This window comes from Camelus ferus, chromosome 35 (assembly GCF_009834535.1).
Source record: "Camelus ferus isolate YT-003-E chromosome 35, BCGSAC_Cfer_1.0, whole genome shotgun sequence".
NCBI lineage: Eukaryota > Metazoa > Chordata > Mammalia > Artiodactyla > Camelidae > Camelus > Camelus ferus.
In genome coordinates this window covers 22641443-22657636 of record NC_045730.1, presented here as the reverse complement: position 1 = coordinate 22657636, position 16194 = coordinate 22641443, and the positions used below count along the sequence as shown (strand labels likewise).

Sequence of the window (16194 nt, the reverse complement as noted above, 5' to 3'; positions counted from 1 at the left end):
TTCTGAACTGGCAATGAGAACAGGACACTCCGATCTTACATCCAGATAGAGCAACAAATAGGTCTCCTTTTGGAGGGAAAACAAAAAAAAAAAACCCAAAACAAAACAAAAAAACCCCACAGTCGTGCTGTCAAAAGAAAGTTGTGCTTTCAGAATCATGATGATTCAAAGTTGAATTTCTGTCCAGGCTCACTCTCTGTGCTGACTTTTCTCAGGGACAGTTTGCCTCCCGAAAAGGAGGCGGCTTATAAATTTCCTGTTAGAATAGGGAGTGTGCATCTCGGCTTCCAGGGACTTAGTGAGAGTTTGTTGAAGAGAAGAATGAAGTTGGAAAATCCATGGGTAGATCTTAACATCCGGCTGTGTAGCTACTTCTTAAGTTGCTGCGCCGATAAGGTGAGAGTAATGTGATAGGCATTGTATGTTTCAGATGAAAAGGAGAATCTGAGGGGGAACCTTCAGGGATGGGTTTGAACTCAGTGTCTTGTCACACTTTGCATGCTTGGAAACATTCTGAGAAAGTGATACACTTCTTTTTTATGACTGTGATTAGAACTTTATTCGATACAGGAAATGTCTTTTGGAGATGAATTTTCCTTGGGGTTTTTTTCTTTGACAACTTGCTAGAATGTGAATAAGCAGCTCATGAGCGTGTTTATACCCTTAACCTTTTACAGTGAAGTTCAGAACTCTGTGTTTTAAATATGCAAAGGACAAGCAGTGTTTCTTTCTTAAAATTCCTTAAAATTGTCCCCACCCTGCAGAGAATTTTCTCAAACTTTAATAAAACATTTTTAAAGGAATTTCAAGATAATATGCCAGATGGTTGTACACTCTCCTCCCTAAAACTCCCTCTCTGTTGACCTTGAGTTCTTCCTAGTAAGAACTGAATTGCTGAATGTCTAGAATTTTATCCAAAGTGCCTGTGCTGTTGGTATCAACTGTCCTGTCGAAACATGAACATTTTTGGTGCACTTTTTTGATACAGGAATCATTTATATGTTCTGATTTGGCAGCCTATATTTTAGTATAATTTGAAATTGTGGTAGCTTTGATTGAACTTAGTTGGGGGAGTAATTGAAATGAAGCTGACAGATTTTTTTTTTTCCTAGCAAAGTGTTTTCTTTACTTTGTAAAAGTTTTTGTTTTTTTTTTTACTGAGACATTGTTGACTTATAACATGATATTACTTTCAGGTATACAACATAATGATTCGATATTTATATATACTGTGACGGCCACCACGATAAGTCTAGTTAACATCTGTCCTCATGTATAAGTTGCAAACATTTTTTTCTTGTGATGAGAACTTTTAATGCGAATCATAGACCCTGATCTTGTTCAGCTTCAAAAGTATATATATATCGTTGTTTTACTCAGAGCCCTAAAGAATGGTGATGTTTCCAAACTTGACTGAAAGAACTTAATTTCAAACCTGTTGTTCGCCTCCAACTTTTATAACTATCTGCTTGGTATTCTCAAATGTCTTTAAAAAAAAAGTCTTAGCAACTCTCAAATGTGCAATACAGTATATTAGCTGTAGTCACCCTGCTGGACGATACATCCCCACGTCTTGCTTATTTTAGCTGGAAGCTTGTCCCTTTTGACCACTTCAGGTAATTTGCCCACCCTCTCCTCCTCTCCCCACTCCCCTGTCTCTAACAACCACCAGTGTGTTCTCTGAGTCTATAAGCTCATGGTTTTAATTTTTTATTTTTATTTTTTTAGGTTCTGCGTTTAAGTGAGATCATATGGTATTTGTTGTTTCTTCTCTGACTTGTTTCACTTAAGCAGAAGGCCCTCAAGGTCCACCCATGTTGCCACACATAGCAATACCTCCTCTTTGTATAGCCGGAGAGTATTATTATGAATAATTAAGAATAATAACATGACTTGATGGAAGCATGAATGGTGATATGACTTGGGTGGCTCCCTTGGAGGAAGGAAAAGAGTCTCTCGTGAGAGTACATGACAGCTTTGCACATGCCGATGGTCAGAGAATGAGCCCTGTGGGATGCGGAGCGGGGAGGCCACCTTCCCCATGTTACCTGGAGAAAGCGGAGAAGGGACCCCAGTGACCGTGCAGTGAGGCGGGGCCAGAATCCACCCTTGTGCATCCCTCCTTTTGATCCGCACAAAGGGGCTGGCAGCTGGGAAAAAGAAGGTGGCTTCAGTGGGGGCTGTGGTCATATAAAAACCCAAAGACCAGAAGGCATCTCTGGTTTTCCTGGCCTAGACGGCAGTGTTGGACTGTCGTGTATCCACTTGTAAAAACCATTTGCTACATTTTCAGGAATTTTGTGCACCAGTTATAAACCATAGCCATTATTAACATTCAGTTATACAAACTTATGATTAAATAAATTATATTAAAAACCAAGGTAACAAATACTATAGTAACTAACTAAATAAATCCATCACCTCCTCGTCATTTTACTGTCCTTTGCGCTCGTGTGTATTGTATCTGTCTGTTGGAGACACTTCAGTGTGGGCCTGACAGTAGCTTGAAGGCAGACCTGGTGAAGGATGCTCAGAGTGCAACAAGACACTTCTTGGTTAGAGTTGTGGCCAGCGGACGTCCACCAGAAGGTGCACTCTTAAGAGGATTTCCTTTGAGGCTGATGCCAGGGCTCTCGCAAATGCTCCCAATGAAGGCTTTTTCCTTCTAGAAAGCCTGTTAAACACTCACCAACATCTCCGCTGGGCCTGCCCACTCATTTTTGTATCTGAGGTTGGGGTGCAGAGATGAGCAGAGGCTTGTTCGAAGTCTTGCAGCCAATAGCCAGCGGGGCTAAGTCTGGACTTGGGTCTCCCAGTGCCTGCCAAGATGCTCTTCGGGTTACATCACACAGATGTGTTAGTGGTGAAAGGCACAAGGGTCAGGGGTCAAGTCCAGCTGTAAGCACTTATCTCCAGGGCCCCTGTGATATGAGTGAAAGTTCTGGAGGGACTAGGGTCATAAACAAGGAGGGGGAGGATTAACACGGAAACCAAATGGAGTTGCCACCTGGGTGGTCGTCTGCTCCCTGTGGTCAATTAGAGGGACGAGGTGCGAGATGGCAGAGACCAGGTACTGAACTCTGTCCCCAGTGCGTGGTGATAAAATTCGTGGATGGAAGAATGACTGAAGAATGCAGAACACGTATCACCACCTGGTATTATGTTATATACGGATTTGGTAATCTACTTGACATCTCCCCCTAAGAATATAAGCTGCATGAGGGCAGGGACCTGTCTTCTGTGCCACTGTGCACCCAGCGCCCAGAATAGCACCTGGCACCTAGCAAGTGCTCAATAAATGTTTCTGAATGAATGAACAAACCAATCCTGCTGCTTCTTGGCGTTAATTAGCTCCAACTCCCAGGGGAGGTTTTGCCCAGAGGCAGGTGCCTGGTGACATCATATTTTCCCAGCCTAGGGGACCCTCTAACCATCTGCCAGGCTGCTAGACTCTCAGTGACCATCTTTTGTCTTTCTTCTTAGATGACGGAGGGCCGTCGATGTCAAGTCCATCTTCTTGATGACAGGAAGCTGGAACTCCTAGTACAGGTAAATGACCTTCGGCCAACTTTCAAAGTTTCTTCTGCGACTGATGTGGTTCAGACTTTGATTCAGCTGAAGGGTGGGTGAGAATATAAACTATTTTAAAGTCCATGGCTGTTAAAATCTACGAGAGAGGCCTGGGACACACGGTGGTGTTTGTATGTGTGTGAGAGCGCTATTTTCGTTTGTACTGTTTCTTTGTGCACCCTGCCTAAGGTATTCAAGGCCAGATGTATATCTAACCTATTGTTACAAATCTCTCGAAAAGGAAATTCCACAAGTGCCATTGGCTAAGCTTTCTGCCTGGAAGGAGTAACTATAATAGAACCTAATAACTCTTTCTACAACTAAGACTGATTTCGTTAGTCGTCTTTGTTTCTCAGAGGGGACAGAACAGTTCATTATTTTCAAGTTGAATCTTCATGGGTGTGCAGAAGTAAAAGCAATCTCTTGGCTCTGTCTTCCCTCTAAGGGCTGAGTTACCCCCGGCCCCCTCCCACAGTTCATCACTGATGTCACTGTTGACTGTCTGGGTGTCAGCTGACACACAGGAAATCCATCCCTTTATCCCCAAACTAAGAACATATCAGTGGCAGAGAAGTCAGAGCAGTAATGAGAAGCATAGACCCTGGTCTTGTTCAGCCTCAAAAAAAAAAAAAAAATACATCAGTGTTTTACTCAGAGCCCTAAAGAACAGTGAAATTTCCAAACTTGTTTGAAAGAACTTAATTCCGTATCTGTTGTTCACCTCCAGCTTTTATAACTCTATTTGCTTGATATTCTCCAATGTCCATCATATTCGTAGGGCAGTGCTTCTTATTTACCATCCGTCATATTTTACCCTGAGAAGCCGCAGCCCATGTGAGGTGGGAAGCCCCATAAAAAAGACCAGCAGGACCCCCAGGCAGGGCCACTGCTCTCCTGCCGGCACCATCCGGTTCCCTGGCCCAGAGGCTCTGTCTCACTTTTTGCCTCTGAAACAGCTAACTTCTAGGAAAGTGGGCTCACTCCTGATTGGTCCATTTCCCTCTTTCCTGGTTGGTTATTTCTCTTCCTCCTGATTGATCCATTTCTGCAAAGCCTGTTCCTAATTAGTCAACTTTTGTTATACTTTATTTGCATATGATGTTGCAAAGTGTAAACTAGCAGCCTATAAAAGCCTGTGTGAACCTACAGCCGGGGTCCAGAGCTTGGAGTGTTAACTCCTCTGGGCCCGCTGGCGTAGTAAACCTGCGTTCTCCAACTCCCCGAGTGCTGCTTGGTCTCTTGCCAGGATCCAGGTTGCCATCACAACTGAGCTGTAACACCGAGCTGTAACACTGAGCTGTAACACATTTTTTCTGCAACACATGAGCAGACTGAAATGATGTCTGCGTGCTCATTCACACGGGGAAACGATACTTCAGTGGGGGAGGTTCCGCATAGACACGCAGATCCGTGTTCCCTTGTACGTGCTGCTGCTTGGATTTGAAACTGTTCAGATTGCTAACACAAAGAGCTAATGCTTTTAGTAAGATTTCAATCATAAAGGTATTATAAATGCAGTGTGGGAAAGAGAGAAACCGAACTATGGGAGAAAGCCCATCACCACGACATCCTGGTTCAATTCTTCTCATTTTGGCACACTTCCTTCCAGCATTTTTCTTATTTGTGTTTCTTACATGGTTGTAATCATAACATGTGACTAATTCTCTGTGTTTTTTTTTTTTTCACTTAACATTGTCTTTCACTAGCGTTTTCCATGTTACCATAAATTGTCATCTTTATTCATAGCTGTATAAATTCCAGAAATGGATATACCATTAGTAGCAAATCATTTACCCATTTGGGTCCATTTAAGGTTTCTTTAAACATTTTCCACTATTTCCGAGGAAATGCTGTGATCAGTTTATCCACATGAGTAGGGTTCTTCCGCATGTTGGATTATGTCCTTGTTGGACTAGATTCCAGGACCCACAATCTTACTGAGAGCTGAAATTTTGGCTTGGATTTGGAGGGTGGGGACAGGATGGTCAGGTGAGCTAGAGGTCGTTAGTTAGCCGCATCACCAACTAACGAAGCATTTGGAGCAATTTTTAAATTGTTGAGAATCAGCTTGGGGAGTGTGGAAGTGAGTGGTCTGGTGTGTTGAAGATGCTTTTTTTTAAAAATTTCAACTCTTAGAGTCTTAGAAGGCAGCCACCCTCTTGGACAGGAAATGAGACCTCCAGGGGCAGGCAGATGACAGTCTGCTTGCCAGCCTGCCCTGGGAAACTGTGACTGGGGGCATCTGAAGTGGACTTGAGTCACAGAGAAGATATTTAATTACGAATGTGCAGCAGTTCGGGGAAGGTCATTCTCAGCCCTTCCTGATCAAGAAGATGTAGAATTAGACGAAACAAGAGAAGTCCGTCCTCTTTCCATTCCTTTTTAGAACATGCTTCCAATGTCTTTCCTTCTTCCTAGAACACGCCTTCCCGTGCCCTCGCCTCTGGCCCTGGCTGGTTCACAGTAAACCTTCAGTTCTGAGGTAGAAGATACTTTTGCCCCCGAGGCTTTCCCTGACCCCTCTGCCCCTCCTGAGTCTGGGTCTTAGTGTTACCGAACCACACTTGGGTCCGCTGGCCCGCACGCAGCAAAGCTGATCTGATACTGGGTTGTGGTGAAGGAAAGTGCGGCGTTCATTGTAGGCACCAAGCAAGGAGTCCAGGCCACTACTGCTCAAAAGGCCCAAATTCCCTGATGGCTTTTGGGAAACGGTTTTTAAAGACAGGGTGAGGGAGAGGGTCACGGGGTGTATGATCAGCTGACGGATGTTCTTCTGTTTGGTTGGTGGTGAGGTCATTGGAATCAACATCATTAACCCTCTGGTTCCGTCCAGTGGGTCTGGGGTCTATGTGCTTGTAGTCAGTGTGCAGTTAACTCCTTCCATCTGGTGGGGGTTCCAGGGTCTGCAAAACAGCTCCAAGGATATGGTTCAGAATCCTACCTGTAGCCTGCAGAGGAACTAAAGGCCTTGGACTTCGTTTCATGGATCAACTGTCATTATTTTGTCTTGCTTGACTCTTTTCCTTCACTTCTGCATTTCTCACTTCTCTAATTAAATTTATTCTTCAAAACTCGAGGAAGGCCTAGGAGGCTAAAGTTTTTATACAAACAAGAAGCGGATGGAGGACATGGTAGGGTCTGTCCTGGGAAGTCCCCATAGGGTCCTGCTCGGTTACATTAGCTGTCCCCTCCACCCCCTGAGGTTTCCCTCTTACTGTCACGACTCGTCACAACTCACTGCCATTGCTGTTTACTGGAGCCGCCAGCAGTGTAAGGGCTGGTCTGTGTCATGATCAATCACTCTGTACCCCCAGCACCCAGCCCGGAGCCTGGCAAACATGTCACTGAACACATCCTTGTTGAAAGAAAAAATGGGCAAACCCAAGAAGCCGTGGTATTACCTCCCTGAAGGACCTCTTAATATACATAATAAATATGTATAAATTATACATATATAAGAATGTGTATATATATTCTTTTCATTGCAGCTCATTGTAAGAAATTGAATACAGTTCCCTGGGCTCTACAGTAGGTCCTTGTTGTTTATCTGTTTTATTCGTAGTAATGTGTATCTGTTAATCCCAAACTCCTAATCTGTCCTTCCCCACTTCCCCTGTCCTGGTAACCACAGTTTGTTATTATCACCAATAATAAGTGTATTTAGTGCTGACAGTTTTGCTGTTGTTGTTGAGAACAATTCCAGAATATTTGTAATAAGACTGACCAAGTGACGCTTTTTCCAGTCTTTTGATCTGGGCCTGCAGAGCTGGAGGGGTGAACGTTTCCCACGTTTGCCTCACAAGGGTTGTAAGGTGGAGAGGCAGGCTCAGAGGAAATGTTTATCTCCCAGAGACGCAAACGGGGCTACACACAGGGGTGACTGAGTGAAGGGCGTTAGCAAGCAGCGACAGAGGAGGGAGGCCCGGTGTTTCAGCCACTAGCTCTTAGGGTGAGAGGCTCACCCAGGTACCCCTCAGACCTGTAGAACAGGACAGCGTCCAACAGCACGAGTGGTAGGAGGCTGAGGTGATTAGGAATCAGCAACTGACCAGAACTGTTTCCCACCGGAAGGATGCTGGCAACCAGACGGCCACAGAGATTGCTTCCTGCAGGGTGTAGACCTGGCCACTGTGACGGTAACATTTCCCTTCTGTGGGTTACAGAATCCCAACGTTGAGTGTTTATTGTAAAGCTCTTGGGATTACCGAGTGGACCCTGGCCGAGCGGACTCTGGCATCCTAATTCCTGATGGCTTTGAGTAAACCCCACATTACCCATGGCCAGTGGGGCAGCAAAGTTCAGGAGTGCACATATTCAGATTTAATATTCAAAAGGCTCATTCCTGAATCCACCAGGCAGTTCCCAGACATCCATGATATCACCATGCGATGCTGCCCTCAGTCCTTAACTGCCACTTAAGGATGCTGGAACGGTGCTGTGAGCATTCTGGTATCAAGTCAAGCCTTGGCCATCAGTGTGTGGAGTTTGTCCAACCAGATCATCCTTCCATCCAACCTGGAGACAATGTCATTTGCTCTGTTGCCCCCAGATGTTTCAACTAATTAAAAATGTTCTCCAAAAAGCCTGCATCAGAATGAGAGAGGCCACCATCATATTTGTCTCTCAATCAGCCTCTTCTTGATGCTTCTATAACCAGATGGGAGGGTGCCACGAAAGTTTTATATTAAACTGAACTTCTCAAGTCTGGTCTTCATGTGGTTATTCTTTTAAAATGCCTTTCTTCCCTTTTTTTTCTGATCTGAAGGCCTATTTAAGGGAGCGTTTTGTAAGCAAAGGAAGAAAAGTGAGCTTTAGTAAGAGTCATTTAAATAAGACCAAGAATTTCCTGACAGCGAGGTTCAAGAGGTGGGGTCCTGGAAGCCGTTAATGGAAGATTCCGGGCTCTTTCCCTTGGGCTTCTTAAAAATAGAATAGATTTTCACTAGATTGGAATGGCCGAGGTGTGGACCTTCCTTATTAGGGCCTCCTGGGGCTTCCGATACATGATATCCTGTCGTCCAGGAAGACAGGCCAGTGTGAGAAAAACAGACGTGCAAGAAAAAACTTCTGCTCCTAGCAGTGCCTCGTTTGAAGGCCTTTCCCCAGCACTTTAGCTGAGGGGGTATTATGCTCTGTTGGCAGGATTTCTTCCCTTTGACGATAGAGCAGATCCAAGTTCTCTCCTTGCCTGACTCTGCCACAGCGGGGCTGCCTGGCGATGCGGGGCACATTGTTGGATTACGGCGTCTCTCCCCTCAGCCCCATCTCTTAGTGGCATCACATGTGTAACCATCAGCCTCTGTTAAGACAGAGGGACAAAGTGTCCTGTGAGTCAGAGAAACAGAGGAAACTTCAACTGGGCAGTGTTTATCAGAAGAATTAAAGGTAGCAGCTGGAATATTGTACATCACACAAAACCAGTGGGACAGAAACGTCAGGAAGGATTTAAAGCCACCCTGTGGAGGAGAGTTGGAGCCCTTGAAATGTGGCCAGTCCAAATTGAGATGGGATGTAAGTGTAAAATCTGCACCAGATTTTGAAGTCTTCGAGTTTTTTTTAAAAAATAAAATGTCTTATTAATGATTTTTATATTGATGATTCCATGTTGAGATGGGTGTGTGAGGTTAAAGAAAATACATAATTAAAATTAATCTCACCTATTTCTTGTAACTGATTTAAGGTGGCTACTAAAAAAGGTAAAATTTCATATTGGGCTCACATGACATTTCTGTTAGACAGCTGTCTCTGATGGATAGAGTAGATCGTTTGAGCAAGAGGAAGAATTATGAACCTAAGAGACTTGGTTAAGGACACCCAGATTCCCTGTTGGATGTCCTCCACAGTGATGACCACATTTTGCAGTTCTTTACAGAGTTTCTCTGCAACATATCTTATTGAATCTTCACGTTAACTATGTAGATGCTAACTCAGATGAAGAAACAGAAATTCAGAAAGGTTGATTACCTTGCTCAAGGTCACCAAGGAGTGTATACAGCTGGAACATGGATCTTCTGACATCATAGCCTGTTCTCTCTCACTGCACCATAAGAAGCTGTATACAATAAAAAACCCGAGACGCCATCTAGTTGGTTTGTAACTTGGCTGCCATGTTGGCCCCACACCAGCTTCGTAAATGACATGTGGAGAACTGAAGATGGCTTTTACCCAGGTGTTTTGTTTCTTTGGACTGAGTTGCCAACCTGTCTAGTGAAGGTTTACCTGTGTGACCCATGATGACGAAGGGTTTCCACATCATGTCTAAGCCTGAGGGTATCAGGTGTGGAAGAAACTTACACCGCAGCAGATTAAGTAATTTCTGCCTTCTCACCTCTTTTCTCTGTCCGACCAAGATGCCTGTGATACTCTCTTAAAGGTTAAGTAAGTTACTATGGTCTCTAAATAAAGGAACATGGAAGGCAGAGTAAATATCCTTTCCTATAATGGGCTAAAAAAAAACCAACCACCACCACTTGTATATGACTTCTTAGAAATCTGGAACTCTGCTAGTGCTGCAGAGAGTAAATGACCGGGCCTGAGTTCTCTGCATGTGGGGACACACACACACACACACACACACTCACACACTCACCCTCCCCCGCCCCATCCCCAGCTACTTCGGCGGTTTATCATGTTCTGTAAAAATAGAAAGGATGGTTCTCTACCAAGTAAGCCAGGAATCCCCCCAAGACACACATTGCCAAGAAGGAAATAAGCAGAGTTGATCTCAGCTCTTCTTGACCGAGGGTGGTCTGCTCTGCCTGCCGGCCCGGCTGCTGTCGTGTGAGCCAGGTCTGCCGTCTGCTCCTGTCTGGTCTGAAGTCACCAGGAGGTGCAGGCTCAGCCTGGGCTAGGCAGCCGTGTGCAGACGCTGTGAGCAGACCGAGGGCTGTGGTGTCATGGACCTTCTGTCCAGGACCTCCCAGGCCGCCAGGCCACCTCATGAAACAAGAGCCAAAGGGGGGGTCCAGCAAGGCTGCTTCAGGCTGACCCCAGATGAGCCAGACAGATGTCCTTCCAGCCCCTGGGGGTGGCTGATAGTATTTAACCTCTTAAAGGCACATGGTGAAGCAAAGAGATGTTCAGGTATAGATTAGAGACCGAGAACATTATGTTCACCCTACACTGAGTTCATTTAGTGGCTTGGAGGAATAAGAAACTGTGACAAAAGCGCACCCGGGTGCCGCCAGCCGCTCACAGTTTCCCCTTTGGCGAGAGGAGGGAGGGACCTGTTCTTCCTCCCTTCTCCATCGAAGGCTTTATGGAAAAGTTGGGGAGCTCTGTTCTGCTTGACAACAAAAGAGAATCCTAGTCTCCCAGTGGGGCTGTAACAGAGGGAGGAGTGTCAGGAGACAGCAGACTGATGCAGTCATCCAAGGGGCCCCACCCCCACCCCAGCATACACTCGCACGCAGCTCCAGGAGCAGCCAGCTCAGCTGGGCCCAGGGCAGGGAGCGGAGAACCATCTCCCAGGCGCCTGCGGGCCATGTTCTGGTTGCCTAGCAACATCCCCTCCTTCCCCCATCCCCCCCTTCCCCCATCCCCCCTCCCACCCCTCCCCCTCCTTCATCCCCACTCCTCCATTTCTTCCTTTTTTTTTAATTTTTTTTTAATTGAAGTACCCCCGACTTACAATGCTGTATTAGTTTCAGGTGTGCGGCAAAGTGACTCAGTTAGACATGTACATACGTGTACACGTATATATTCTTTCTCAGATTCTTTCCCACTACAGGTTCCCACCCCTCCACTTCTGTGCCCCATTTGCACTTGTTGCTAATTTTAACAGGTCTTTAAAGGTACTGCTTGGAACCATTTGAAATTTCCAACATTTGGCCAACTTTGTCCGACTGAAAGGACAGTTTCACAGGGTTCAAACTGAGTGAACGTGTGGAGGGAGAGAAAGGAAATTCCAGGAGAGGAAGATAGTGACTCTCCTTCCATCCCAGGAACGGCCCTCTGGAAAGTGGGTCTTGTGTCACTGCTGAGTTATTGGTTTCTTTGATCCACTTACAAAATCATTGGCACAAACCTGTAAGGTAGCCCAAAGCATGTTTGCAGAAAGGAGCCTCGGGAGACGGCTGTGGACGGTGGGCTGCTATGTGAGCATCTCTGCTCGGGAGGGATGAGGACGGTGAGAGGTAAAAATGAGCTGAACACGCGATGCAGTTCAGCAAAATGTGAGTAATTGTGTTGATCCGGGAGACACACTAAAACGCAAGCGCATGCGCACCTCCCCTCCCCGAAGAGTATGGAAATGGAGAGAGAGCCGGCCATCTGGAAAGGATGGCGCCACAGGGATCTGGGAGTTAACAAATCTGGGTGTTTTTTGTTTTTTACTCATAACTCACAGATTGATTTTTGGCATGTTGCTCAATTCGAATACTTGCTCATTTGGTAAATCTCGTATTATTCGGCTTTCACTGTGCTACGCAGCGCTCAGGGCGCCTCCCTTCGGGGCGGGAGATCATGTCTAAGGTGAGAAATGGTGACTCGGGCCCTCCGGCTCTTCACACACCCAGGGGTGGGTGTTCTTCCTTCTAAAACGGGTTGCACGTTCTCACGACTTGCTCTCCGGTGGCTGGGACGGCCCCCCCTTTCTCTGTGCAGTTATGTCAGTGGCACCCCATCCTCCCTGATAAGGAGGGGGTGCAGGAAGGTTTGGAGGCAGAGCTGCTCACTCTGGCAGTCTCTGCTGCAGCTTGTCCCACCAGGTCCAAAGATAGGGGGAGGAGAGGGAGGGAGGAATGGAGCCCCTGCCACACGGCGTGGTCCCAGGTCAGAGGTGGTGGAGGAGGGAACCAGATCTGAGAAATCTCAGCTGCGCTGTGTTTTCCCCTGACTCCTCCACCCTTGTGACCCCTCCTCATAGCCCTCGAATCTCTCTGCTTTCCAGTTTCCTCTCTTGCCCAATAAAGAGCTAACGATTTAGCTGTCAGAGCAACATGGAAGATTTCCAAAGCCCCAGTGCTGTACCTCAGCCACCTGCGAGGTGCAGGCAGACCTCAGAGAGATTGATGGTTTGGTTCCAGACCATGGCAATACAGCAAGGCGCACAACTTTTTTTGGTTTCCTAGTGCACCATTTGTTTTATTATTTTAGATTCCGTATATAAGTGAAAACATACAGTGTTTGTCTTTCTCTGTTTGACTTATTTCACTAAGCATAATACTCTCCAGGTCCATCTGTATTGTTGTAAATGGCAACATTTTCATTCTTTTTTTTTTTTTTACAGCTGAGTAATGTTCCATTGTGCCTGCGTGTGTGTATGTGTGTGCGCGTGCGCAGCACGCACACATGCGTATATCATGACTTCTTTATCCATTCATCTGCTGATGGCCACCTAAGTTGCTTCCATTACTTTGGCAATTATAAATAATGCTGCTCTGAACATTGGGGTGCATGTATCTTTTCAAATTAGTGTTTTCATTTCTTCAGATATATACCCAGGGGTAGAGCTGCTGGATCATATAGTAATTCTATTTTCAGCTTTTTGAGGAATCTCCATATGGTTTCCCATAGGGATCGCACCAATTTACATTCCCCCCAGCAGTCACACTAGGGCTCCCTTTTCTCCACAGCTTCGCCAACATTTACTATTTGTTGTCTTTTTGATGATAGCCATTGTATAAAAATATTGAATCACTATGTTTTACACCTGAAACTAATATTATATTGTAAACCAACTATACTTCAGTTTTTAAAAACTGAAGTTTACTCTGTAGTCTATTAAGTGTAGAATAGCACTATGTCTAAAAAACAATGTACGTATGTTAATTTAAAAATGCTTTATGGCAGACACAAATGAACTTATGTACAAAACAGAAACAGACTCACAGACATAGAAAACAAACTTATGGTTATGGGGGGAGGGGATGGGAAGGGATAAATTGGGAGATGGAGATTTGCAGATACTGACTACTGTATATAAAATAGATAATCAAGTTCCTACTGTAGAGCACAGGGAACTATATTCAATATCTTGTTGTAACCTATAATGAAAAAGATTATGAAAAGGAATATATGTATGTTCATGTATGACTGAAACATTGTAAACTGACTATACTTCAGTTTTAAAAAATGGAAAAAAAAAGAAAAAAAATACTCTATTGCTAAAAAATGCTAACATCATCTGAGCCTTCAGCAGTCATGATGTTTTTGCTGGTGGAGGGTCTGGCCTCGATGTTGACGGCTGCTGACTCATCAGGGTGGTGGTTGCTGAGGGTTGGGGTGGCCGTGGCAATCTCTCAAAATAAAACAACAGTGAAATTTGCCACATCAGTTGACTCTTCCTGCCAAGCATGATTTCTCTGTAGTAGCATGCAGTGCTGTCTGATAGCATTTTACCCACAGTAGAACTTCTTTCAGAATTCGAGTCATTTCTCTCAAACCCTGCTGCTGCCTCATCAGCTGAGTTTACGTGATATTCTGAATCCTTTGTTGTCATTTCAACAGTCTTCACAGCATCTTCATCAGTAGTTTCCATCTCAGGAAACCTCTTTCTTTGCTCATCCGTGAGAAGTAATTCCTCATCCTTTAAAGGTTGACCATGAGATTGCAGCCATTCAATTACACCTTCAGGCTCCACTTCTAATTCTGGTTCTCTTACTGTTTCCACCATGTCTGCAGTTACAAGAGTAACGTCAAAGCTCACTGATCACAGATCACTGTAACAAATGCAATAATAATGGAAAAGTTTGAAATACTATGAGGATTACCAAGATGTGACACAGAGACACAAAGTAAGAGAATACTGCTGGGAAAATGGCTTGGTAGACTTGCACGATGCAGGCCTGCCACAAGGCAGCTCCAACTCCGCAGACTCAACCCCAACACAGTCCACTCTCTTCATGACACCCAGGTCATCTTTTGTTGCACCTGCTTTGAGGGTGAGCCCACGGTTCTCCAAGGCAACCAAGCATAAGAACCCAGGCTCCTTTTATTGACTTATTCCTCAACTCCATCCTCACCTGAAGTCTTGCCAGGTTCTCCCCATCTTGAGGAAATACCTTCCTTCTCCAGTCCCGCTGTCACCCTTGTGTAGACATTTACCAGCCTGGACTGGACATTACCCACATGATCACTGTCCCCACTCTGGTTGTTCTCGTCCTACAACAGCCTCCTCACTCACCTCCATAATTCCATCCCAGTTTGTTCTTCACACCACAACCAGATTCTTCTTCCTGAATTACAGCTTTGTGACATTTCTCTGCTCAAAGGCTTTTAGTCATTCACCCTATTTGACTTCTTCTGTTGGACTCTTCCTTCCCTCCACAGCCTGACTTTCTCAAGAGCAGTATATTAAAGAGGTGAGGGTGTAGTTTTGCCCCAAACTGCCTCCTCTCTGGGTGTGCCCTGTGGTGCCCTAGGTGCCCTTTGGGCAGCGGAGCTGGGCTCCTGGTCTTGACAGTCACAGGACATGGTATGTATAGTACTGGATGGACACAACCATGCGACCCACTGCAGTCTTTTAGTCCAGTGGTTCTCAAACTTCTTTTAGTTGCAAAATCCTTTGTCCAAAACTATCTAAATGGAGGAAGTCTGAACCCTTACTGTTGACAGGGACTCACCTGAGAGGGTTTCTGCAGACCCCTCAGGGTTTGGAAATCACTGTTCTAGGTAGAAACCAGCTGATAGAAAATACAGGTATCCTTTGCTTTTTACGCAAATGAACACAGTCCTGAACAGTCAAATGTAACTCAGATGTAACTGTAATCATGTAAGTAAGCTGTCTTTTCAGTGCTTTGGGAAAGTTTGTAGCTTAGTGATTAATCCTCACATTAGCTAACTGATCACTTCCTTCTGTACCAAACTGTTCTAAGTGTTTCACACGTTCTAAACTATCAGAAGATAATCCGCTCCAGAACTCCGCGCTAGGTTAGTGTTATTCTTCCCATTTTTCAGATGAGGACATTTTAGCACAGAGCAGTTAAGTAACTGATTCATGGTGGCCCAGCAGTTAAAGAATCGACACCTGATTCAAAATCAAGCCATCTGACTCCAGAGGAGGAGCCACCTGTCACCAGGATGCTGAGAACGCTGGCTCTGGGGCCAGACGGCCTGGCTTCCAAACCTGGCAGGAACTCAGATCAGTCAAGGTCCCCGGGCCACCAACGTGATGCCTAGTAGCTCCGTTCACCTTGGCCAACAGTACTGCCTCTTAAAGCTTCTGTTTCTTTATCTGTAGCCTGGAAGTCATAGCTGCCTCCAGCCTTCCTGCTGTGATTTTGTCTGTAAATTGATGCTAGAATTTGCCTCACAGCGTTATGATTAGGACTCAGTGAATCAGAACATGTAACGTACCCAGAAGGCTCCCCAGCACATTACGGGCAATTGGATGCTTAGGACAGACCCCTTAGCAGCCATGGTAACCTGGGCAGACCACTTGTCTTTGCCACCTCTCTGTGAAAAGGGAATGGGAATGACCTCGGCCTTTGGGGAGATGCTACGTCATTTGTGGTTATTATTATTCCTAATAATTTGGTCTTCATTATGACTCGGTGCAAGGCTTATGGAGAATGTCTAGTAGTTCAGTGCATGTTGACTTGACTGGTGATGGGGATGAGTGTCTATCAGAAATGTCTCAGATAATTCCCCACAGAACCGCCTGACTCCGGTTGAACTGCCAGT

At 45.3% G+C, this 16194-nt stretch overlaps 1 protein-coding gene across 1 annotated transcript in view; it reads left to right on the top strand.

Moving 5' to 3' along the window:
* The window catches only part of FRMD4A (FERM domain containing 4A), a 276313-nt gene that overhangs the window by 88890 nt on the left and 171229 nt on the right, over positions 1–16194 (top strand). The window contains 1 exon segment of the mRNA XM_032473723.1: positions 3484–3549. Within this exon segment, the coding sequence (XP_032329614.1) occupies positions 3484–3549 (66 nt within the window).